The sequence below is a fragment of the Macaca mulatta genome, chromosome 2 (genome assembly GCF_049350105.2).
Source record: "Macaca mulatta isolate MMU2019108-1 chromosome 2, T2T-MMU8v2.0, whole genome shotgun sequence".
In the NCBI taxonomy this organism is placed as follows: domain Eukaryota; kingdom Metazoa; phylum Chordata; class Mammalia; order Primates; family Cercopithecidae; genus Macaca; species Macaca mulatta.
This window is the reverse complement of record NC_133407.1, coordinates 115,591,423-115,617,100: the sequence shown is the minus strand read 5'-3', so window position 1 is coordinate 115,617,100 and position 25,678 is coordinate 115,591,423. Positions and strand designations below refer to the sequence as shown.

The window sequence follows — 25,678 nt, the reverse complement described above, 5'->3', positions numbered from 1 at the left end:
CATCAATGGCTCACACCCTCCCAAACCTGACCACAGGCTGCCCTATTTGGGGCCTCATCAAGCCCCATCTGTGCCCATGGCTCCCCCAGTATCCCAGAGCTCAGCCAGGGCAATGGCTAGAGGAGTCATGTTCCCCATAGTGCATGCCTGTGCCCAGCCAGACAGAGCAAGTGCTACATGCATATTAGCTGTTAATATGAATATTGCAGTGACTACGAGAGATGCGTTTTACAGACGAAGACACTGAAGCCCTGGGTCTAGTAACTTGCCCAGGGCTGCTTGGCGAGTTAGTGGTCAAGTTTCCCTTTGAACCTAGGCCATATAGCTGAAGAGCCTTCGTGCTTACCACATGGGACCAAGGTTCCCCACTAGGAATCCTTCAGTGGCATTTTCCGAGGGCCCACACCCGTGAGGGGAAGAAGGCAGGCATCCGAGCAGTGGGGCCAGGGCAAGGAGGCTCCTGGGGTAGGAGAGTGGGCGGGCCTCAGGTGGGTGGGGTTGGGCAGGGAAGGCAGTATTGGTGGGCAGCACAGGGCCTGGGGGGCCACAGGAATGCCGTGCCACGGAGTCTGGCCTTTATTCCTGAGCTCTTAGATAGGAAAGGGTCATGGAGAAGCAGTGAGGAGGCAGAGGGTGAAGAGTGTCCCAGGAGTAGGGCAAGGGGAGTCACCAGGAAGCCTAGGTGTGAGGATGGGGACTGAGGAGCAGGCAGGAGGGGCACCTGAGTGCCAAGAGGGAAGTACCTCAAACCCTGCCTGGAAGGCCCTAGTGCAGGAGGAGCCCAGCTGGGGCAGGGGATGGGGTGCCTGCCTGAGTCTGGCGAGGGCAGAGCCCTGATGTGGCTACCCCTGCCAATGATATGCTCACCAACCCCGTGTGGCCACCAGGGGGGCCTGGGACAGCATGGCCCTGTATGCTCACCCTCCTACTGCCTCTCCCAGGCTTTACCCAGCTGCTGCCTCTCCCTTAGTCAGTGCAGCTTCCCATTTTGCCCCATCAGCCACTGATGCCTTATCTCCTGGCCTCCCTGCAAACCTACCAGCCCAGAACAGTTGCAGCTCCCCTTGCCACTGTGTCCCCAGCCCAGGCAGAGTGCTTGGTGGGACACATGGCTGGATGTTGGCTCCGCCTCCACCCATCAGTCTGGCCCAACCACCCTGTCCACCTCCATGCCACCTGTCTTCCAGCTCAGAGGAGGCTCCCATAGGAACCAGTACCACTCACCAAGGAGGGCCCCAGGTACCACCACCCAGGGCTCTGCTAAGAGCAGGATGTGGATATGGGGAAGGACCCTGGCCAAGGTGAGCACGAGGCCCCTGGGAAGAGGGGCTGCCCCAGAGCTGGGGGGCGGGGGATGGAGTGGGGAATCCTCGAGTGAGGCCTGCACTTGGAGAAGTATTTTTAAGGATTTGGCCAGCCTTGTTCTTTCCTGCCCCTAAAATGTTCTTTGCTGTCAGTGGTGGTGGAGTAGCTTTCCCCAAGCCTAGACGGGACTGGTGCTGCGGCCGTGTCAGTGCTCGGAAGCCCCCAAGAGCTAGGGTCCCTTGTTTGCTGCCTGTGGTGGGTGCCTGACAGATGTATGGAAGTGAATGATGTTGTTGGCTGCCCCCGAGGACAGTTGTGAGTGTCCCACAACTCCTCAGTTTTGGAGAAGTTACGGCTCCAGCTTCCCTGCCATGTTCGCACATGAGTGTATGAGGGAAGCCTTCAGCAAAGGTGCTGATGACAGTGGTCATGGGAGGAGGAGCAGCTCCTCGAAGGGACATGTCTCTGAGGGTGTGACCTTGGTCTGTGCTCTGAAGTACCAATCCTTCCATTTCATGGCCTGTGGGACCAGGTGGCTGTGGTCAGTTCCTAGGTCGAGGCTCTTCTCCCAGAGTTTATTCTGGAACCAGCGTTCTACAAACTGGCCACAGGCATGTGGGAGCAGCATCCTCCCTGGCTGTGCCTGCTCAGACTTGTGAGCCTGGTGAGGCAGTGCCAGGGAGTGGAGGATTCTCTCTTCCCTTCTGTTTCAAGCTAAGGGCCCTAGGGCGCATATCTCTTCCCTGCTCAACCACTTGAGGCCAAACACCCTGGCTTCCTGAGAGTTCCAAGAGTGTGCCTCAGGGCCTTTGCACCTGCTGCACCTAGTACTTGGAAAGCACTTGCATCAGCTCATCCTGTGTTGCTTTCTCCCAGAGGCCTTCCTGTCAGAGTTGATGTTGTCCTTCCCAGGCCGGGCGGCCCTGGCATCAGCCCCATAGCAGGTGAGCCGTGGCAGGGGCCTGACTCCACCCGGAGCTCAGTCCCAGGTGGCCAGACACACACTCTGCTCCTGTTCCCCTCGCTCTCTCACCAAACACAGAGTGAAAAGGGAATGAAGAGGCCTTGAAAGGAAATAGAAATAGAACTGGGAGAAAAGTGCTAAGAAAAAAATGCAGGACAAGCCCACCTCAAGAGGAAACCAAGCGAGGGAGAAAAAGAGGCTGGGGCTGAAAGAAGGGGAAGTCACACTGGTAGGAGGTGGCCAGCAGGAGAAAGGAGGGACAAAGAAAAAGCCCACGTAGCCCAGGGAGAGTGCTGGGGTGTAACTAGACCTGAGGGGAGAAAGTGGGCACGAGGGACCGTACGTTACTCCATGGGGGTGTGAGGCGCAGCCAGGTGAGTCACACCTGTCCTTGTTTGCTCATTTTGCCACATACGAGGGTGGGGGCTTCACCCTCTCCGGAAGCACTATGCTCCCACCTTCTCTGTGCCTGTCCAGAGAGGAACTCTTCCTGTACCTCTGCAGAGCCCGTGGGAGTGTCACACCACCCGTGCCCCTCGCCAGCTGGGTAGTCATGCAGAGGCCCCTGTGAACTTTCGTGATGCCCCAGATGCCTGAGTCCCCATCACACACATCAGAGAAGCTAAGGCTCTCCCCCCAGCCACCTCGGAGGCCAGCAGAGCTGCATAAACCCAGGCTCTGTCCTAGGCAGGACATTTGAACTGGTCAGTTTGGGCCACTGGTGGGCATGGAGGATGATATGGCATCTGGGCTCAACTGTTCCAACCTCGGAGCCCTGTGGGGCACATAGCAGGCTTTCAGCAGACATCTAATTACTCTATGTCAGTAGAGAAGGACACATCTGAGGTAGTGAGGTGCAGACTGGGGGTGTCTGTTGAAATGTCCCCAGTGTTCCTCTTCTACTTGGAGTTGGGGGCCCAGGTGCCAGACATATCTCTGAGGACTTGTATTTCAGTGCAGCTTCTTTGGGCATCACTACAATTTTTAGGGGGCTAAAAATAAAAGCCTGTCATTTTAAAATCAGTTCTTTTTATACCATGCTCAGAAGGCCCTTTAAGGTGTTACATAAAACGTCTTACACATCTTGAACTGCGAGCGAGAGAAGGCACACTCGCCCTCTGAATGTTGCCCCAGTGGGACAGATCACAGTGTGCCCTGAGCAGGAAAATTAGGATTCAAATAGAATGCCATTGTTCAGCCTCTCCTGGGGGGATTTTCCTTGGAGAACTCAGGTGGATGAATCATGGCTGGAAGCCCTACCACCACCTGGCCTGAGCTCCTAGATCCACTGTCCAACCCAAGAGAGCCAACCCAAGCTAGCCTGTCACCATGCTCTTGGTTTTGGTCCCCAGCATCTCAGCATCCTCCCTGTTGGGTCACCTGGGTTGGGCAGTCCCTCCTTCATCCCCACCAAGGAGCTTTCTAGGAGGTTCAGCCCATCGCTGACATCACCCTGGGTCCTGGCAAGGCCCTTGGCTCCCCTGCACTGGACTCTGCTCTCCAGCCTGCAGGGGCCTTGTGGGTCCGCTGCCCTCCCCCTTCCCCCTCCTCCTTCCCTCCTCACCCACTGGCTGCCCCCGATAGGATCCTCAGTAGTCCCAGTCTCAAAAATGCAGAGCAACTCTGCTGCTGGCTCAGGCTTCTCAAACCACCCCATGCCTGCCAGACCCTCTCAACATTCTTGGGGGTCCTCATACTCAGCCTGTGCAATCTGGAGCCCGTCTTCTGCCCCTCCTGCAGGGCCAGTCCTTGTCTTGTGTTCTTGGCCTTGGAGCACATCTCCTCCTCTCTCAGACCCCCATCTAACTCGTCACCAGGTACTGGTGCTTCATTCTTTGTGGCTATCTCTGGTTCTATCCACTTTCCTTCCTGGCTTCTCCTGCCCCCAGTCCAAGCCACCGTCATCCCCTCTGGTTCTCTTTTGCCTGCACCTCACCTTCTCACAGCCGTAAAGCCACTCGCAGACTGTCCCTGTGTAGTAGCCAGAGGGGTCTCAAATCCCCTCAGCCTGGCACCCTCCTGCTCTGAGGGTAAAGATGAAGCTGCTAGGCGTGACCTGCAGGGCCCAACCCGATCTCCTGCCTCCCCCAAGGCCCCCTCTTCTTGCTCCAGTGCACGCGCCTCCTTTGGTCCATCCTTCCCATTTGTTAGCGGCCAGCCCAGGGCCTTCGCGCACACTGTTCCTTGGGTCCTGATCCTCTTCCTGCCCCTCTTGCCCCTCTGTCCCCCAGTGTAGCCCACTGTCTGTGTGCCTGTGTAGCATCTGCCTCGTTGAACTGGGGTGTACCCTGTGGGCCCAGCCAAGTCTGTCTGGGTGTTGTCACCCTGGGCCCGGGACAGGCCAGCACGGGGAGGTGCTTGGTGAGAGTTGGAGTAAGTGAAGAGCGAGGGCAAGGGTCAGCAAATTTAAACAGTAAAGATTCTAGGCTTTGTGGGCCATACAGCCTCTGTCACCGCTACTCAACCTGCCATGGAGCCAGAAGGCAGATACCGTACGCAAGAGACCATACAGAAGCCAGCAGGCGTATCCATAAAACCTTATTTACACAAAGGGCAACTGGCAGTAGTGTGCTCACCCTTGGTCTAGAGAAACAGCAGAGTACATTCGATGGCAAACAAGTGATTTGAAGACCAAGGTTTTCTTGAGAAGGGTCATGGCTTCCTGGAAATTGCTGGTAACAGAGTAGGAAAAGGGTTCAGAAATGAGCCCCCAGGTGAACCTCAGGCAGATGTGACTTTGCATATAAAACTTCTGGAGCCCTGCTGACCACACCCCATGAGGCTTCCTGACACTGGCCATGAGGGCCTTGACCTGGGAGGCGGACAGTATCGGGTGAGGAGTGACAGTGCCCAGGCCATAGGGTCCTCACTCCAGCTTCCTGTCACTCCGACTTAGGGAGAGAGAGGTACCTTGTTTAAAGGTGAACCTTGTCTTCAGGGGATGGGGCACCCAGCAGTGACCCAGGTGAGTTCCACAGCGTGTTTTGGGACTGATCACTTAATGCTGCAGTGGCACAAGTGCCGGTGAAAGAAGCATTGACAGTGAAGCAACTGGGGCAGCTTCTCGTTGCATATCCAGGAGGAGGTTCTTGTCTCTGTGTCCTTTCAGTTCCTATTACATTGAGTTTTCATGATTCACATGAATTATTCTTATGACCTTTGTCGTAATTCCAAACCTAAATGTTTAGCCAGGTAAGAGACTGCTTTTCAGGGGGAGGTGACACGTGAGGCTGACAATGTGAGGGGGTGGGTGACCCTGGGGGCTGTCCATTCCCACTGGCTGAGGTAGGAGCTTCTGCTCATTTAATTCGGAGCAGCTAGGCCAGGCAGCCTAAACCAGGACAGCAGGTGCTGCTGCTGGGTGAGGACAGGGATCCCCGAGTCTTTCCTCAGGCTGCCTGCATTTGGGCATCAGGGCTGGAAGTGGGATGGGACACCAGCAGGCCTTTCCTTTGGCATTCTTGATGGGGACAGAGCCAAGATGCACACTGCCCAGTGCTTTAGCGTACACACTGCAGCCAGGCCACCCGGGCTCACAGCCTAGGCTTGTCACTGATAAGCTGTGTAACTTTAGGCAAGTTACTTAATCTCACTGTGCCTCAGTTTCTTCATCTGTAAAATGGGGATGATAAAAGCTCCTACACTGAAGGTTTCTTGAAGTTTTTGGTACACACGAGCATCCCATGAAAGTCAGCTGCCAAGAGAAGCCCACGGAGCAGAGGGTCAATCATCAGGGTGAATCGCCCAGAGCCCAGTCCCAGGACTTCCTGCTGGTCCCCCTCATACTGCACGGAGGACCTAAGAATGTTCCCAGGGCGGCACCAGGTCCTGGGAGAGGGAATGAGCTGCCTGGTTTCTCTAAGCTCAGCAGATGGAAGGGGCCGCACTGTGGGAGGTTGGACCCCAGCATGAGGGAGTTCTGGGAGATGGGCCATCTTTCCTGGCCACTTTGCCCAGGCTGCCCCTCTAGCAGCCAGAGCCCTGGACTCCTCAACCCCTGTGTCAGTTTCCCTTTACCCTGCCTCAACGTCAGAAGGCATGGACACTTGTGTCAGGTAAAGCAGTTTCCCTTGTTGACACCTGGCACCCGACCCAGCCTGTACCTCTTTGGGGACTTTCTGAGGGGCTAGGACCAGACCTCTGGCCCCTGCTCCCCTGTACAGAGCACAGGGTGAGAGGCAGTGTGATCGAGGAGCTGTTTGGAAGGTCAGCGCTCATTTGCCCTTGAATAAATGAAAGTCGAGGCTGCCAGGCTATGGAGTGTGGACCCGGGGAGGCTGCAGAGGTGTTTGCCTGCAGAGCACTCCCCTCACCCTCCAGGGCAGGTGTGGCCTTGTCTCCAGCCTGGGGAGGACAGGCGCTGTGTAGCAGGAGAATTCCCGGGGTGGACGGAGCATGAGGCAAGGAGAGCAGCCTGCTTGGCTGGGCCCCGCTGGGAGTTGTGCCACTAGGCAGCAGGCGGGAACAGCAGTGGCTTGTGTACACCGAGGTAGCACATATTTTCTGAACCCTCGCATGGGGATATGCTTACTTTTTGTTCTGAACCGACAGGTAAAGTTACATTCTGAACAAGGCCACATGATATGGCTCCAAACCGGTCTGTGCCAGGGATGCCCCCCACGCACCACCTCTGCCATCTCAGATGCTCTCCTGCCCTCCTCCCACAGCTCCTGTGCAGCTGGGGAAGCACAGTGGCACTGTGGTGGCCTGTCCTGGCTGCTCTGGGCCTGTGGCCCGGACAGACTCCCTGCAGGTGGCCTGCCAGCCCTCCCACCTGTATGTGCCACCAGCCCTGAGTGTGTCTTCACTTTGCCACTTGGATGCCCAGTGGGGCATTTCCATCATGGGGGAACCCCTTCCTTCCCCTTGTAGAGGGAAGGCACACCAGCAGCATTTGAGATTTCCATGTTTCAGCCAGGCGCAGTGGCTCATGCCTATAATCCCAACACTTTGGGAGGCCGAGGCGGGCAGATCACGAAGTCAGGAGATCGAGACCTGTCTCTACTAAAAATACAAAAATATTAGCCGGGCACGGTGGCAGGCGCCTGTAGTCCCAGCTACTCGGGAGGCTGAGGCAGGAGAATGGCGTGAACCCAGGAGGTGGAGCTTGCAGTGAGCCGAGATCGCACCGCTACACTCCAACCTGGGCAACAGAACCAGACTCCATCTCAAAAAAAAAAAGAGATTTCCATGTTTCACTTTCTATAAGGAGTCACCATTTTCTGTGAAAATGAGGCCCTGTGCTTTATTAATTTGATTTTTAAGAAAAAGATAAAAAATTTTAAGAAAGTAGGATTTTTTTTTTTTTTTTGAGACGGAGTCTCACGCTGTTGCCCAGGCTGGAGTGCAGTGGCGCGATCTCGGCTCACTGCAAGCTCCGCCTCCCGGGTTCCCGCCATTCTCCTGCCTCAGCCTCCTGAGTAGCTGGGACTACAGGCGCCCGCCACCGCGCCCGGCTAATTTTTTGTATTTTTAGTAGAGACGGGGTTTCACTGTGGTCTCGATCTCCTGACCTTGTGATCCGTCCGCCTCGGCCTCCCAAAGTGCTGGGATTACAGGCTTGAGCCACCGCGCCCGGCCTAGGATTTTTTTTTTTTAACTATATGGAGCAGAGAATGCCAGACAGCATTCTAATGTACAGAAATCCAAAAAGCATCCTGCTCTCCCAGGCCTTCTCCTGGCTCAGAGTGGGGGCAGCTGGGATCACATGTGCTGGGAAGGGCCTGGTGGACTTCTTTCTCCCTGATGGTGGCCACCACCCGGCACCTTGGCAGAGAAGGAACAGGGGAAGCCGAGACCAAACGCAGAGATGACACAGCTCCTCTGAAGCTAGGCTGGAGGGGGAGAAACTGCCTTGGGGGGTGTTGGGCCTCGTAAAAAGCCTGTTTGTCTACTATGCTGTGAAGTGATCCTCAAAGCTCTGAGAGGAAGGCCTCAACAGGGTGGCACCTTCATGCAGGGGGCTGGTTGTGAAACAGGTGATGCTTCTCTTTTCAAATAATTTAGACACATTTAGTGGTCACATTCCTACTGAGCTGAAGTATGGGCCCCCTATGGAACTAAGTGGAGGCCCCCGTATTGACGTTGGCCCAACACCTCGCACACGTTTTATGGGCCCACTATCTCCACGTTTGCAAATTGAGTTCCTGTGAAAAGTTTGAAAAAAAATAAAAATAATAAAGGCAGAAGAGGAAAAACAGGCTCCTCTGCTGTGGCCTTGAGTTTGGGGCCATCGGAAAAAGTCTGGATGAAGAATGATTTTGGCCCTGTGAGTTTCACAGCAGCCAGTGGAAACTTCCAGGAATGCTGCCCCAGGCCAGCCGGGGGCTGTTTCCGCCGCCACTTTTATGAGCTGCAGACCCCCTCCCTGGCTGGCTGGCTGGCCAGCACAGGGGGAATGTGATGGTCTCTTTCAGCTCAGCTCTGCCTCTCAGGGTGCAGTTTGTGTTCCATGGACAGCATTTTTCCAGGCTCTGTCCAGTGACAGAGGGTTCAGAGCCCTCACAGCCCAGATTGGCTCGTTTAGAAGGGGCCAGCCACCAGGCGGAGCACCCTCCACGGCAGCTGACATCTGTGTGGGATGCTGCAAGAATTTATAGCAGCCTTAGAGGGGAAACTCCCTCCTAAAATGTTTCAATGTTATATTAAATGTATGAAAGAAAGTTTTATTTCCACTGGACCAAGGCCCAGGACTTCATGGAGCCCCAGGGAAGGGGGCAAAACCTCTTGGGAAAGCACACAGGTGAGGTTAATCTGACCCTCCTGATGCCTATGGGCTGCATGGTATCAGAGTCAAGGCTGCCATACTCACATGGGCTCATCCAGTGGCCGGTGGGGGCCTGGCATACAGTAAGGCACTCAGCCAACCCTAAAGAGGGAAGTGAAATGACGCCAGAGGCGTCATGGCCAGCATGGTCCAACTGTGCAAGTGATGAGTGGGGCAGGCTTGCTCTGGTCCAGCCCCTCTTTGGGGAGCATGCAGGCTACCAGACAGTGCTGCCCCTCTGCTGACACTCTGTCCAAAGCCAGAGGAGGAGGGCAGCTTTTCCCAGCCTGTCTGGGAGCTATGTCTGCAAGACTGGCCCTGGCCCATGAAGCACACACAGCTCCAGCAGCTGGGGGCCTTTGGCAGGCTAGGCAGGCAGGTCCGCAGGTGAGCCATTGTGCTGGGTGTGTAAGAGAGGCCAGGAGAGCAAGGTCCCAGCTTCAGGAAGGCAGCATGATGACAAGCACCATCAGGGTGAGCAACTGCTGGGCTGCTGAGTTACCTAGGCCATGAGCTTGGTTGTCCTTCACACTGGGAGGAGAAAGTGGGCTCAGAGAGATGAAGTTGTCATGACCTGTGATTGCCCTGGGCTGAAGTCCCAGATGACATAACCTATAGTAGTCCTCATTGGACTTGGACAGGCAGAGACCCTCCTGGGATTAGGGGACTCACTCACCTCCCTGCCTTTGTTCCCTGCCAGCCTGGGAGGCTCTTCCAGGTGTGAGGAGAAGGACCCAAGGGAGTGCCATCATTTGTGGGTGCAGTTTTCTCACCTCTGGAGTGGAGGTGGTTGATGGTCTCCAGTTGTTTATGGACAGTGCCTGGCTCAGACAAGGAAGCTGGTTTTGCTCCAGAAGTCCAATCTAAATGCCAGGCCACCAGGGTGGGGGGTTCCTGACCCCTTGGTTCTCAAGAAATGACCAAAGGCTGTGGGACCTGCCATCTAGTTTCCCTCACTGTGTCCCCACCCCCTGCCCACAAACATCAGAGATCAGCCATCCAGAGCCAGGAGAAGCAGACATAAAGGCAAGGGCTGTCCCAATAGCACCAGAGACAAGGGGCCTGGCAGAACCCCTGGGTGGAAAGAGCCAGCTGGCATTTGGGCAGTGGCTGAGGCAGCCAAGTGGGGACTGGCCAAGGAGGGTCCCTAGAGCAGCCTGGTGGCCCTTCCGTGTTCTGACCCAACCACTGTTTATTTTGCAGACAGTCTCCATCCTGGAGCAGCGGTTGACACTGACAGAAGACAAGCTGAAGCAGTGTCTGGAGAACCAGCAGCTAATCATGCAGAGAGCAACACCGTGATCGGGGGAGCAAGAATCAGGAGCTCGGTTGATTTGCGGGTGGCAGGCCAGGGATTTGTACCGTGGGACTTGGGTAAATAAAGGGAACTGAACTCTGTGGGAATCACATCCATACCGGAGCCCTGGATTTTTGCAGTTCTGCCCTCCATCTTGCTATCTGCACCAGGAGGCTCTCCACCTGGCAGCCAGAGGTCCCCAGTGGGCCGGGCTCACACACAAATGATGCTTCAGACCCGACTGAGAGGACCACATTTTCCTTAATGTAAAGGAGCCACTTGAAAATGCCTGCTCCCTCGGGGTCCTGAGACTGTGGCTCCCCCTCTGGAGGAGGTGGCCCCACCATGCCTTGATTTTCACTCATCATTTGGACACATGATTGGCTTTTGCCACCCCTGCCATGGCGTAGAAATTGACTGCACACTGATTGGATGAGCCGGGGGGTTTCTCTAAATCTGACTAAAGGCCCAAAGTGGGCCCATCTGAGTCAGGTTTGTCAGGAACAAGCCCTCTCGAGTGGGTGGTGGCTTTCAGTGGCCCTGGTTTCTGTTCCACCTGTGTTCACTGGAGCCAGGTGGCTTCCTCCTCCTTGCGTGAGTGAGAGCACAGGAATCTCAAAATTAAACGTGACTTCATTGCACTTGTTGCAGGAGTGGCTTATGCTGGATGATACTTAATCAATCTTCCCATCCCCAGGGCCCAAACAGAATGAGAATGGTGACTTGGGAGGGCCCCCACCAGGATTGCCTCTGAGGCCAGGACACCCCTGTTTTCAGCTGTTCAGGGTGTCGGGGAACAAGGGCAGTCAGAGCCCTTGCATGCACCCACCTCCCCCTGGCTGGCCCCCACTGACTGCTTCTGTTGGGACTTGCAGGCTTCAGGCACCTGAGTTTCCATTTGCTCCGGAGGGCTTCCATAGGCTCCTACCTCTGCCCCTTTGCTGGGGAAGCCAAGGCAAGTGTTTTCCCTGTGTCTGTGTGTCGCCCGTGCCTTCCGTCTTCGGCTTCTTGGGCTCAGCCAGCCAAGGAGGTCTTTATCCTCAAACACACCTGCTCTGCCCTGGGGAATGGGAGGTGGTGTTAGATCTTCCCAGGAACTGTCAGTACCACATGGTCAGTGAGTTCCCAGCCTCTGCAGCCTTCAGGTGGAAGCAGAGCCTTCATGCCTCAGAGCCTGGACTGACAAGAGGGCAGCTGTGTTGAGTCCTGATGAACGACAAGGACAGGGACGCTTTCTCTGGCCTACACCGGGGGAGGAGGGAGCTTCCTGTTGCCAGCTGTGTGACCTCAACATTGTGACCTAACCTCTCTGAATCTTGGGTTCTTATTGTGTGAAGTGGTTCTGATACCGTCCTCTGGAGACAAGGTATGCGATGCACTGTGCTCAGTGCAGAGCAAGTGCTCAAGAGAAGCCCATCACTCCCCATCCCCACCAGTCCCACTGGATCGACAGGGCATGCCATCAACGCCATACTCCCCCTGCACTGTCGATAGGAAGAAGCTGCGGGCTCAGGGTGCTCTGGCAACTGCTAGGACCTGCCGCACTTTTCCCACGCGGCCCTGCCGGTGTGTGGAAGAGCCTGGCAGGCCTGCTGGTTCATGCTGACAGGTAAGTCTCTTGGCTACCTCAGGAGGCTTTGAAGGAGAGTCTGGGCAACTGCAGGTCAGCCTGCTCAGAGGAGGTGCAACTTGTGGAGCCAGCCATGTCGGTTCCCTCCCATGCCAGCCCTCCTGCCACCGGACCAGCACTGGGCTGCCTATTGTGGCTTCTGGACCTGGGCTTGGACCTACCATGGTTGGAGACTGATGATTTCAGCAACCAGCCCAGGGCAAGGTCATCTCCAGAGACAGATGATGGCCCCTCGCTGGGGGCAGCAGGACATGCACAAGGTCTCCAAGGCGTCCTGTGGCAGCTCTTGCTTTCAGGCCAGACTGAGTTGCCGTCACCCCTGTCTTCAGTTTACACCAGGATCGAGTTTGGAATCTCTCTGTGAAATCCACCTTTCTCTGCTGGAGGACATGTGGAGTTGAGGGAGGTGGTCTTAGGGGTAGTGGTGTGGTATTTGTCCCTGATTGTTGACTGCCAGTGGAAGCTCCACTGGTTACTAGATGTAAGGGGTCAGGAAGAAGGACTCGCCCCCGCACACTTCTTGTAGTATGATATCAGCGTGTCCTGGGACAGCCTGACGTGGGCTGTCCAGATAGAAATAGGCCAGAGCCAGGGCCAAGCTTGAATAGGCCCATGCTCAAGCCCCACGGACTGTCGGAGGGCTCTGCTAGAGTGGTCTGGGTGTCCATGCCCACACCCCTCCCTTGATGGAGTCACCAGCCAGACCTGGAATTTGGGGGTGGGATGTTCTTCTCGGAATGCTGCTCTTTAAAACAGGACAGGCCGGGTGCAGCGGCTCACACCTGTAATCCCAGCACTTTGGGAGGCCAAGATGGGCAGATCACTTGAGGTTGGGAGTTCAAGACCAGCCTGGCCAACATGGAGAAACCCCGTCTCTACTAAAAATACAAAAATTAGCCGGGCATGGTGGCTCACACCTGTAATCCCAGCTACTCAGAAGGCTGAGGCAGGAGAATTGCTTGAACCTGGGAAGCAGAGTTTGCAGTGAGCCAAGATCATGCCACTGCACTCCAGCCTGGGGGACAGAGCAAATCTCCGTCTCAAAAAGAAAAAAACAAAAAAACAGCACAGAGATTGCCTCCACCAAGCCAGGGGGTCAATGTGTATCACCATGCTGAGGGCAGAGCTGGGGGTGGGCTGGGCGCTAAGGCTACCACCTGGGGCCTGAGTTCTTCTTGAGTTCCTCTTCTTGCTCATGGGAGGCTTGACTCAGGGCCTCACTGCTCTGAGTGAGAATCTGAGGGGAGGGAAACGGGGGTCCTAGGCAGCTGTGACCGCTGTGGGCACTGTCCCTCTAGCCTCAGTTCTGTACTCCCACCCCCTCCCTGTGCAGACGCTGCAGGCCTCCTGAGCTGCACACCACACTGCCTGGGAGTGTAGGGCCCTCATAGGCAGCAAGGAATGTGGGGCCTGGGTGGGCTTGAGGTGGCTTGGGGAGGTGTAGGGGCCACATGACGGAGACTTTCTTGCAGAATCTCCCTAAGCGACACTGCCAGCCCTACCCGATGGCTCCCTGTAGCTGGGGCTGCTACTGATCCCCCACTCTTGCTGCCAAGCACAAAAGCAGCCCTTCTGGAAATGCAAATGGCTCGGCTCAGCCGTCATCTCTCCTAATTTTGGATTTGGTAACAGCTCTCAGAAACCAAATTGCAGGAATCTCTTTTTTGTTAGGAAGATGAAGTTAGGTTAGCATTTTTGTCAGTAAGTGCATATCAGCAGCAATTCCCCATCGTCCGCCTCCCCAACCCCTTCATGCCCTAATTTTCCCAACGTGAAATAAAAGAATAGATGTCTATGATTTAAACTGCAGCCTGCTGCCTACCATTGTCCAGTTTCTATGGGTTCCAGGGATGAACCTGCACTTCCTGCTGGAGAAGCTGAGAGGTGGCCGGGATGACCAAGGCAGGCAGCTCCCAGGTGAAAGCCACCAAGTCCAGCCCCAGCCTGTGGCAAAGCCTTTCCACCTCTCACCCAAGTCACCACACCCTGGGAGCACCTGACAGTCTGTGTCAAGGGGTTGCCACAGGCCTGTGGTCACCTAGCCACCCACTTCAGAGACTCAGGTAGCACAAGCCAGCCTGCTGTGGGAACTTGGCCATCCTGCCACCCAGCACAGTCCTTGGACTTCTGTCCTGTGGTTTGCTGCAGCATCGTGATTTCTCAGTGGTGGGTGGGGGGGTGCTCTGTGGGGCAAGGGCAGAGTGGTGAGGTCAGGAGGCCCCCAACCCATGGCCCAGGTCCAAACTCTGGCTCTCGCCAACTAGTTCGGTGACCTTTTTGGGCCTCTGTACAACAGTGCTTGTGTCACTGGGCACTCACTACAGTGGCTGGTGCAAGTAAGTGTGGTTAGTGTGTGACCATTGATGTTATCCCACTACTGGCCTGGCGGATCAGGCCCCTTCCCTGGAACTTGGCTCCATGTGCCAGTGGGGATGGGGGGGCTCGTGGTCCCAGGGTCCCTCTGGCTCTGTAATGTTAGGTAGCTAGAGTTCTCATCTCCTGATTCCATGGCCCCTGCCATGGGTGTCCCCGGTGGTGAGAAGGGATTGGGCCCCTCCCCACCCAAGGAGGCAAGCACTCCAAGGCTATCTCCTCCTGTCACTAAGGCCACCTCTGGGGAGAGCACAGGCTTGGGGGTGGGTGTTTGTGATTGCCCCGAATCCCGGAAGTCCAGCCTGCTGAGTAAGCGAGGGCATGGTGAGTCACACTGGTCCTGTCACCCCAGTGCCCTGTCATTAACCTCATTTCCGAAATGATTTGCTTGAGATGGGCCCCTGATGGCTCCAACTTTAATTGGTGTGCGGTCATTTAAGGGGGAGCAGAATCTCCCTAGAGAACCCTTGGGGGTTCTCTCCTTACCACCCCTGCTCCGCCCCCGCAGGCTGCTGAGGAAACCACATGTGCTCAGGCAGCGGTGGCAGGCGGGGCGGTCCTGGCGCCCTGGGGCATGGCTCCACTTCCTCTGAGCATTGCCATCCTGGAACAGGGTCTCTTCCCGTTGCCTGGTAGGCTCAGCCCGCCCTGGCACCCTGGGTTCCCTCGCTCGGTCACTGTGGGGAGTACCTCCCCAGAAGATTCACCCTGCCTCCGTGACCCATGGGGCCCCCACAGCCATGCTCAAGACGAGGCTGGAGCCAGCCCAGACAGCCCGCAGGAAAGTCATTAGGAAGCGCATCCCGTGCCAGCCCCTCCTCCTGCCAGGAGCTACCCATGTGGAAACACTCTCCCGAGAACCTATTTATAGAGCAAGGCCAGCAGTTGTTTTCACTTTAGGTGAGGCCACCTAGAGCCCTGTCCGCCTGGAGTGCTGCTTGCGGCAGACACTCCTGCCCCTGCCCACTCTCTCCTGCCACCCATGAGAAATCGGAATGCTAGTACAAGGAACACTGGCAGGAGAGGAAGTGATGTCTCCTACAGCTTCCTTTACTGAGCCCTAAGCTGCTCTTTTAGGCACCAGCATGTGTTCCTGAAAGTGGGACTTTGGCATCTTTTGTGGGTACCCAGTGGGCAGAGGCCTGGCCTGCAGAAGGCAAGGCCTATGCTGAGCAGTGTCACTCAGCCACACATACTGACGCCAGCCCTTGTCCGTCTCCATGCTTCCCAGCGTGGCATCTGGACTCAACTTTGGAGTTAGGACTGACTTCAGAGTCATGGGCGGCCCTGAGCACCTGGGCCCACATTTATCCAGCCCATGTTGTCCTCTTGGTCTCCAGCCTGGCTGAGGCCACACGTGTCCTGCAGATGCCCTACCCACCTGGTGTCTTCTTCCAGACCTCTACCCTCCCTGGCTAGGCTCAGGCAGGGTCCTTGCCTTGACCTGGCAGAGCTCTCTAAAACCATCCAACTCCCTCAGAAGTTCCCATGGTGCCCATTCCACCTCTGCGCTGGGCCTCTCAAACTCTGACCCCAGCCACAGCCACCCCAAAGACATGTCCTCGTGCCCAAGGTTGGAATGGGAGTACTGGCCATGCTCTCCAGGGCCATCACATCCACCCTCTCCACCCCAGCTCAGGTCCCAGAACCTCCCTCCTAAGACAACTTGCTCCTGGATTTGTTCCTCAGACGCCTCTGAAACTTGGAGCAAGAGAAGCAATGTAATTAGTCCTCCCTGGCCCTCCAGGCAGAAGCACTCATGCGCCTGCTAACTGGAAACAGAAGGTGCTTTCCGTCGCAGAGGCCAGCAATGGCCCCTATCTAGGCTGTTGCCCTGAGCCTTCTTGGCTGAAACTGTGAAGCTGACCTGTGCTCCCAGGGCTGCCCCTGCTTCTTGGGATTGGGTCCAGCTCCCCAAGTAATTACAGTGTGTCCAGGAATAGAGCCACTGTGAGGCCCCACAAGAATGCCCATGGCCCTTTGAGAAATATCCCAAAACCTCCTGTTGGGGATAAATGCCTCTGGTTTAGGGGAGTCTCAGTTCCATGGTCCCCTCTGGTGGGGGATGGAAGCCTCAGGCTGGGGCAGGTCGGGTGAGCATCCCCTCCAGCCGCCCCACCTTCAGGCCTCCCCACCTCTTAGGCCATCTGGAGCGAGACCCTCAAGGAGCCAGGACCTGCCGATATGTTGTCTGCTCACTTCCTACCTCATCTCCCACTTCTGCCCCCAGCCCACCCCATCTGTTCTCAACACAGTAGCCAAAGTCTGCTGAGATGCAAGAGTAGAAAGTAAGAACGCTTGTAAGAGAGCTCATGCCATCACTGCCCAACCTCCCGAGCAGTTCCCAGCTTCCTCCAAGTACAGGCCACAGGAGTGCTCCCCACAGCTGAGGCCTGCTCAGTTTTGCCCACCCATACCCCCTGTCTCTTGTCCCCCTCCCCTCATTCTCCTCCAGCCACAGCTCATTCCAGCCCCAGGGCCTTTGCACCTGCTGTTCCTGCTGCTGGGAATACTCTGACTTCACCTCTCTGTGCCTCAGCCTCCTCATCCATAACATGGGGTAAGAGCAAGTGACCCCATGAGATTGCTGGGAAGACTTGCTGAGACAATTCACACAAAGCACTAGGAGCTGGCATTGTCCCTGCTGGGCTGCGATTGGTGGCCCAGGGAGACGGGTGGGAATGGGGACTGATTACCAGCTGGCTACAAGGCCCACTCCAGGCTCAGCCTCAGCTGCTCGGCTGGGCCAACCTGGGGCTCAACCAGCGCTCCTGGGAGTGGGAGCCGTTGTGCCCTGTAAGGTCCTTAGACTTTGCTCAGTAACTGCCATGGGTCTTGCTCACTGGACACCCCACCCCACGTGCCCGCGTGACTCCTGTACAGCCTTTTCCTATTGAAGCTTCCAACCACCAGGCCCAGCCAGGTGCCTCGCCCAGCCCCACAGGACAGGGAGCGAGGGTGGGGTCGCCTCTCCGCCAGTTGCTGGCTGAGAGGCAGAGGTGGTGTCAGGGCTGGAGGGATCAGTGGCCTCGAGGCACCAGGGCCTCTTGGGTAGGGTGCAGGTGGCTGGGCTGGGTTCAAATGTGCATCTCACTGTTGCCTGGCTGATGAGATGTGGGGTGGCTTTCTCATGCCCCCACAGACCCTCCCACCCACCTGGTTCTATCCTGCCCCCGCTAGTGGCTCAGAACCCCAGCCAAGCAGAGCCAGGGATTTGGGCTTTTTCTGTCTGAAGGAGAGGAGTGGGCCTCTAAGGGGCCTCTCCCACCACTCCCGCTGCAGACCACTGGCCTGGGGGCCTCCTGAAGGGGCCTGTGTGCCTGGCAGCCAACCTCGCTGGGGATGAGCACCAGAACGCCCGCCCGGGGATAAAGTCTTCTCCTCCAACCTCCTGCTCCCCTCCTCCCTCTCCCTTCCTCCTCCCTTTCTTCCTCCTCCACAAACACATGTTTCCAATCCCCTCTCAGGCCCCCTCTCCCCTCTCCAGCCCCTTCCTATTTCCTCTCTGAGGCATCCACTAGCATGTGGAACTCATTAGGAGACCCTCAGGGCTCGTAACCCAACTCTGGCCCAGGCTTGGGGAGGGGGCCCTGTCCGCAGCTCCCATGCTGAGCCACAGCGGCTTCCCCACGTCTGGCCCCTGTCTGGCCCTGTGCAGTCACAGGCTGGAGAGCACAAGGAGCCAGCTGGTGCCGGTGGAGGAAGCACGGCCAGGCGGCCGGCTCATCTCACTCCTCACCTCTCCAGCCGCATCCCGGCGCCTGGTGAGGCATCTTAGCCCCAGCAGCTGGGCCAGGGTGGCTTCTGATCCCGCCGGGGCAGCTGGACCTGCATGTGAAAAGCAGACCCCAGGGCCACTTGAGCAGGCCCAAGGGTATGGAGTTCTGAGTGATGAACTCGATGGCCTTCAGCTTCCCATCTGAAAAATGGGAAGGGAAGTCCAGGGAAGAGAATGTGGTACGTGGAACAGTCACCAAGCAACACAGGTCCACATCCTCCCTAGAGGACACAGTGAAGGCCCGGTTCCATGGACTGTTAGCGGAGGTTATGCAAAACAAACTGGTGCTATAGTCACCAGAATTTGGGAAATGCCAGGATGAACGAAGTAAAGACAGCTACTTCCCTGAAGGATTGTCAGAGCCTTTAATACACTCCCATGCACTGCAGCTGGGCCATAGAGTTCACGGAGTTTCCAGACATTTGACCACATGGCCCTTTTTATTGCGGCGTATCTGGCACGCCTGTGATTCTATGGAGCCCACTTTAGAAAAAGGTACAGGAAGAACAGTGAGGAGGCAGTAAGGATGGGTCAAAACCCCACAACAGGAAAAGCTCCCTGAGGGTCCCATCAGGAACTGTTACCTGCTGGGTCTGAGCAAATGGTAGGAATTGATGGGGGTGACAACAAAGGACAGGTGAGCGGCAGCCAGCAGGGGCTGGTGGGACCTCACTTGAGCCAGCTGGGTCCTGGGGACCCACAGTTCCTCCCTACGCTGATGTTTCTTCCCCATGGGAGAACAGGCAGGTGAGTGGGCTGGCGTGGGTGCAGAGGCCAGCAGGCAGGGCCTTCCCCAGGAGATGGGACCTGCACAGGCAGGCCCAGGGTGTTGGGAGTATCCACACTACCCTCCCACTGTGACATCAACCTTGGGATGGGCAGCCCCTGGCTGTAGGCTCAGATGAGCTCCTTTGTTTCCATTTCCCTATGGGGCCAGCCTCTCTGCTCAGAACCCCTCTGCCCACACTCCCTGGCACAGCTGCTCACATCCCTCTGCTCCAGGGGGCTTCCCACACGGAGTCCTTGCTTATCCCTGGGTCCTCGCTCTACTTTCTGGGCACAGAGAGGTTGAGCAGAAGGCAGGACCAGACCCTTCACATAGCTCATCTCCTGTCTCGCAACATTCTTGCATGGTAGACTGAAGCCCCATTTTATAGACAGCGGTCCTCAACCTTTTTGGCACCGGGGACCAGTTTCGTGGAAGACAATTTTTCCATGGACTTGGGTTGGAGGCATGGTTTCGGGATGAAACCGCTCCACCTCAGATCATAGGCATTAGGTTCTCATATGGCGCATGCAACCTAGATCCCTGTCATGTGCTGTCCACAATAGGGTTCGCGCTGCTATGAGAATCTAATGCCAATGCTGACTTGACAGGAGGTGAAGCTCAGGCGGTACTCTACAGCCCAGGATTTGGGGACTCCTTATAGAGGAAGAAACTGAGGCTTAGAGAGGGGAGGCCAGTGGTGGTCAAGATTGGAGCCAAGTGTCTTGGTTAGGCTCCCCTATCTCCACCCCAACCCAATCTTACCCCTGCCCTGTCCCAGCACACATGGCACACTCACACCTTGGTCACCTGAAGGCCACATAGGGCTGTCCTGCTATGTCTGGCAAAGGGCCTGCCAGGTGGTCAGCACTTGACCTTCTCTGGCACAGGTGGGTCATACCAAGGCCACTCCTGCTGCATAGGGGTAGTTGAGGGTCCATACCCAGCCACTTAGGACAAAGAGGCCTTTCCTTTCCCTCTGATGGGCCCAGTGTGGAAGCTTCCTGGCTGCCCCATACTTCCTGGGAATCAGGGGAGGCAGAAAGCACTGCCCTACTTTATAGATGGAGAGATTAAGGCCCAGGGCCTGGGGCACTGCAGAGGCCCCCCACGTATATAGCAGGCAGCAGAGCTGTTTCCCCAGCTCCATGGGCTCCAGCTGCTAGGCCCTTTTTGTTGTTCCTGGGAGCTCCAAGTCTGGATAGTACCCATGGCCTAGGGAATCCAGCTACCCCGCAGCCTGAGTTCTTGGGCGGGGCCTTGGTGCTGTGGGCTGGGTGATGCTTCAGGGTCTCTGGGGAGGGCTCCAGCTCCAGCCAAATGCTTCTGAACACTCTTCAGTCCACCAGCCCTGGGCTCTCAGCTGCCCCTAGGGCTCAGGCTAGAGGGTTTTCCTGTTGGAGATGGATGTCAGGGCAGTGCTGTCCTCTGCTGGGAGACTACATAAGCCACAGGGAGGGGCAGGGAGGTGGGCAGGGGCCCAGGCAGAGTAGGCCCTCTTCCATCCTGTCCCCACCTTGGAGGGCCCACTAGAAGCCCTGAGAGAGCCACTGAACCCCTCCTCCCTCCTCGAGGGCCTGATCTTTTCAGGAAGGGAGTTGTCCAAGTCTTGGGGCATGTGCCCCTGTGGCCAGAGTCCGGCTGGGTGGGGCGGGGGCAGGAAGGGGAGTCCCTAGACTATTTCCCGCTGCTGCCTACCTGGGAACAGCCCGCATCCAGGTCCTAGCAGGCAGCTGGCCAGCTGAACCACGTGGAATGGTGCTGGGCTATGAGGCCTCAAGCCAGCAACCTTGCACCTGGGCCAGGCCGGCTAGCTCCCAAGCCATTTCCCAGCTTCGTCATGGTCACCCTCACTGTCACCATCAATGCCTCATAGGAAGGATTTCTGAAAAACGGGACTGTGTGGGCAGGCAGGGAGGGGACCAGGCAGGCCCGGGCAGCAGGCAGATGCTAATGAGGCAATTAAGGCTAGCAGCTACAGAGAGACCTGCCCACCTGAGGCAGGCCCAACCCAGCCCCCTGGCACATCCGCCCACCAGGTGCCATGAGAATTCCTGGCCTCTGTTGCCCTCCCCGCCTCAAAGGTTGGACTGTCTTCACTGTCAGGAACCTCCCACTGCCAACTCTCTCAATCAAAAAACCATAGGCTGGTTTGGCAAAAACAGAACCAGGGCAACCCCCAGCCCCATCACTACTTCTTGCCATTGCTCTGGCTGAGCAAATGCCTGCCCGAGATGTCCTCTCCCCCTCCCCATCCCCTGCTCAAACCACCTGGGCTCCAGGCCCTTCCTGGCAGAGGTGGCCTTCGAAGGATCAGCAACTTTGAGCAGGGGGCCAAGGGTGCCATGGTGGCAAGGTGGGCATGCAGCTAAAGATTCCTACTCCTGCAAAGCCCTGGCTCCCATCCCTCAGGCTCCCAGGTGGGCTCATGGGGTGCGGCCCACAAGCCCTGGAGTGTAAGGCAGGGCAAGAGATCATCCCAGGGCAGAGATGTTGAGGATTGTGGGGAAGGGGATGCAAGAGGCGAGGATGTAGCCCTCACCCGTGGCTTTGGAGCAGGGAGCGCAGTCCACCTGTGCTTATCTGAGTCCTTTCCCCTTCTCCTCTGGCTGCCTCTGAGGCCCGAGGACATCAGATACAGCACACCTGATTTCCCCGGGCTGTTGAGTGGCTTCTCCTGGCTCTCTAGGGATGACCTCAGTGTCAGCAGATGGGGTGCCCAGGTGAGTCAGAGCCCCTGACCCAGCCCAGCGCCCCCTCCAGGCTTGAAGGGGGGTAGTGAGGAGGGGTAGTACTAAAACCCAGGCTTACGACCGCAGGGACCCTCAGGTCCATGAAGAGATGGGAGTTTGGGCACATTCTATGGAGGACGGAGGAGCTGCAGCTGGGTGGGGGAAATTGAGGGCTATGGTCCAAAGCCAGGATGAGGCCTGCCAGGCAAGGTGCCAGCAGGTCCATCCCTTCGTGGCAGGGAGCCCTCTGGCTCCATAGACTCTCACTGAGTGACTCTGGGCAGGTCATACAGAACAGGCCGAGGCCCAAGGAAGGAATGGAATTGAGAGGCTTCTGGAATCGAGTGTGGCAAGGGAGGGCCAAAGATGTTTTGTTTTGTTTTGTTCGTGGGTTTTGTTTGCTTTGTTCTTTTGAGACAGCTTCTCGCTTTGTCGCCCAGGCTGGAGTGCAGTGGCATGATCATGGTTCACTCCAGACTTTGCCCCTCAGGCTCAAGAGATCTTTCCACCCAGTGTCCTGAGGAACTGGGACTACAGGCATGCATCACCACACCCAGCTTTTTTTTTTTTTTTTTGGAGAGATGGGGTTTCGCCATGTTGCCCAGGCTGGTCTCGAACTCCTGAGCTCAAGTGATCCACCCACCTCAGTCTCCCCAAGTGCTGAGATTACAGGTGTGAGCCACTGCACCTGGCCCCAAACATGTTTAAATCACAGGACCATATGCTCATGGCTGACAACACAGAAGAGTCTAGAAGTAGGCCAGGGTTCCAATCCTGGCTCTGCCACTTCCCAGGTGCCCACTGTGGCCCTTAGAGGATGAGCGGATTTGGGGGACAGAATAAGAAGGTAGTCAAAGGCGAATCCAGGCTTTGCATCAGCCATGGGAGCACTGCCAATCCATTTGACAAATGGAGAAACTGAGGCCCATGGCCATAAATCAAGCAGAGAGGAGGGTTTCAGCAGGGGGACCAATGAGGGCAGAGGCCCCGCAGAGGGAGCCCGGGCTAGGGAAGTGCGGGTGAGAGACTGAAAGTGGCTGGAGAATCCAGGATGAGGAGAAGAGGGAGAGGAGGGGGTTACAGAGTAGAGTGTAGACTCTATGCAGAGTGTGGACTCTATACTGGGGACAGTGGGAGGCTGTGGAGAAGGAGAGGCTGCCTCCACCTTCTCAAAAGATCCCTCTGGCTGCTGTGTGGGGAATGACTGTTGGGATAGAGGCAGAGGCCTGGGGAGGAGGCACAGGATGTGGTCTAGGGGAGAAGCGGGAGAACCTGGGCTGTGTAGTGGTGACCAGATGGCTTCTGAAATTGAGTCCTGGGATGGATCATCCATATCTGTCATGGAGGCAGAAAAGGCGTTTGGTAGCACGAATGCTCTGTGGAAGACAGCCCTTCTCTTTACGGGTGTGCACAGCTGCCTGTCCTCCCAGTCTGTCTCCCACCCTGCTAGCACTGGGTCTCCCCAGAGATGGAAAAGAGTTGGCAGAGTAGGGGCTCCCTGTGGACTGTACCTGAGCCTGGAGGAGACTGGAGCCACAGTCAGAGCCAGCTGGGAACCCCTGGACTGGGGAAAGGAGCTCTGGGTTTTTAGTCTGGAGCCCAGCCCCCTGTCACTGCTTGATTTATGGCCATGGGCCTCAGTTTCTCCATTTGTCAAATGGATTGGCAGTGCTCCCATGGCTGATGCAAAGCCTGGATTCGAGGCCAGAAGGGAAGATGTTTTGAGACAGTCGGGAGTGTGCAAGCCCATTAAGCCCAAGACAGCTTGTGTGGGAACTCGACGCTGGGAGCCTGAGGCAGGCATCCACCCTCCCTGCAGACTGTCCTTCCCACTTGCCCGTGTTTATGTGTTTCCTTCCCATCACCTGGGCCACCATGACTCACCCCAGGCCTGGTGGGTGAGTGAGTAACTGACTGGGGCTGGAGCCAGACCCTTGGGCAAGACACTTCCCTTCCTGGGCCTCAGCTTTCCTATCTGTAGAACGGCCAGACAAGTCCTGCTCTGCTCACCCCACTGGGGAATCCGGAGTGAATACAGGGCTGAGGATGTGAAAGCAAGAGGCTGCAATGGAGTGGGGACAAAGCAGGGTGTGGCCTTTTGGTGGGAACAGAAACCAGGCCCTCTTTTTTTTTTTTTTTTTGGCGGAGTCTCGCTCTGTGGCCCAGGCTGGAGTGCAGTGGCCGGATCTCAGCTCACTGCAAGCTCCGCCTCCCGGGTTCACGCCATTCTCCTACCTCAGCCTCCCGAGTAGCTGGGACTACAGGCGCCCGCTACCTCGCCCGGCTAGATTTTTGTATTTTTTTTTTAGTAGAGACGGGGTTTCACTGTGTTAGCCAGGATGGTCTTGATCTCCTGACCTCGTGATCCGCCCGTCTCGGCCTCCCAAAGTGCTGGGATTACAGGCTTGAGCCACCGCGCCCGGCCTAGAAACCAGGCCCTCTTGACATCAGTCCCTACTTGGCTCCAAGCAGAGTTTTAAATGCTCACTTGCCTAGGCTGACCAGCCCAGCAGAAGCCCATTGCTCTGAAGGGGGCCCCATGCCTGGGAGAGCTTGTAATGGAGGGCAGGGTGGGACCCAGGACCTTGGTGAGCTCATGGGAGATGGGACTTCGATGATGAAAGGGAGGCTAACCTAGGGGAAGAAGCCACAGGGGTGAAGCCCCACCCTAGACCCTGCAGGCTGAGGTACCCTTAAGTGGGTAGAGGGTAGAAAATGCTGGACTTGGCCTGGTGTGGTGGTTCACACCTGTAATCGGAGCATTCTGGGAGACTGAGGCAGGAGGATCGCTTGAGCCCAGGAGCTCGACGCTGCTGTGAGCTGTGGCAAAGCCACTGCAACTCCAGCCTAGGTGACAGAGCAAGACCCTGTCTCAAAAAAACTAATAATAAAAATAAAACAAAATGAAGTAAAATGCTGGGCCCCACAGGAAAGGATTAGGAGAAGGTGCAGACTGTTGCAGTTAGGCAGGGAAGGCCTCCTGAGGCTGTGGCCCCTCAGAAGCTGGAGATGATTTCAGAGGGTTGGGGCATGGAATGAAGACACGTGGATACTGGGGCACTGTATCTGGCGCACAGTGTAGGGAGCAAGCAGGAGGAAGTCAGGGTGAGCTGAGCTGGTGGTGGGGACAGGAAGGGCATAGCTGGTCTGGCTATGAACTAGAACCTAAGCAAATAGGTTTCAGCTTTCTCGCCTGTGACAATCGGCTGGTCATGCCTGCTTGGAAAGGTTTTGAGACCAGGGCATGGCTCAGCAAGAAAATGTGCTGTGGTTGACTAGTAATGTCTGCCAGGGACAAAGCATGGGAGAGCGGTAGGTGTGTGTCCTCTGTTTTCCATCCTTGGGCTGGCCCCTTGGGCTGTGGTTGGAAAAGCCCACCCTCAAGTGAGTGAGCCCAGGGACTCCATGTGGAGAGGCTGGCCAAGGGCTTGCTCTGTCACTGCTGGGTGGGGAGCTCTGAGAGAGAGGAATTATGTTGGTCTGTGTCATCCAAGTCCCCCCTTCACTGTTCTGCACACTCCCTGCTATGGGGCAGGTGCAGAGAACATGTCTGAGAATGAACAGGAAGCTTCCCTCTTGGCCAGGCTCTCTCCTCCCTCTTCCCTTTGCCTTCTCCAAGCAGCCTTGGGAATTCCCCACAGATCTCCCAGGCCCTTGCTTCCGTCCTGCCATGTCTTGTGCTCTAATCATCCTGGGCGTGACCCACTTTTCTGCCAGGGCTACTTGCTCCCCCAGGCCCTGCACTCTCACCAGGTCTGCCCTGCACACCTGGGCAGGAGAGGGCGCAGATAAATAGGCACATGGCTCCCCCACCCCAGAGCTGTCCCAGCTTTCCCACACTACACTGCCATTACCTAGGGCCTCACAGGCCCCCGCTGGAAAGGCAGGGGTGGACTCTGGTTCCATCCAGAACCTGTTGCTACGGAGATACCAGCAACAGCCAATAGGACAATGTGAGCCTAGGTGACTAGAGGGCAGGGGAAGAGGGGCGTAGATCCCGCCAGCCTGGTAACCGCCCCTCTGGAGGACATGTCTGTGGGCATCCCCCCAATAGGAGTGGCGAGCAC

The 25,678-nt window shown here is 56.7% G+C and overlaps 1 protein-coding gene across 12 annotated transcripts in view; it reads left to right on the top strand.

The window, feature by feature from the left end:
• Nucleotides 1-13,766, top strand: part of POC1A (POC1 centriolar protein A) — a 122,420-nt gene extending 108,654 nt beyond the window's left edge. For 9 of the 12 annotated variants that reach the window (XR_013413995.1, XM_077992993.1, XM_077992992.1 and 6 more), the window contains one exon: nucleotides 10,239-10,973. Coding sequence is in view for 8 of the 12 variants with exons in the window: in XM_077992993.1 (XP_077849119.1) it covers nucleotides 10,239-10,337 (99 nt within the window). In the remaining 4 variants the exon portion in view is untranslated. Of the gene's footprint in view, nucleotides 1-10,238; nucleotides 10,974-11,207 lie in introns of those variants that run through there. The other 3 variants (XR_013413994.1, XR_013413996.1, XR_013413993.1) reach the window with 1 other exon arrangement.
• The last annotated feature ends 11,912 nt before the right edge of the window (nucleotides 13,767-25,678 follow it).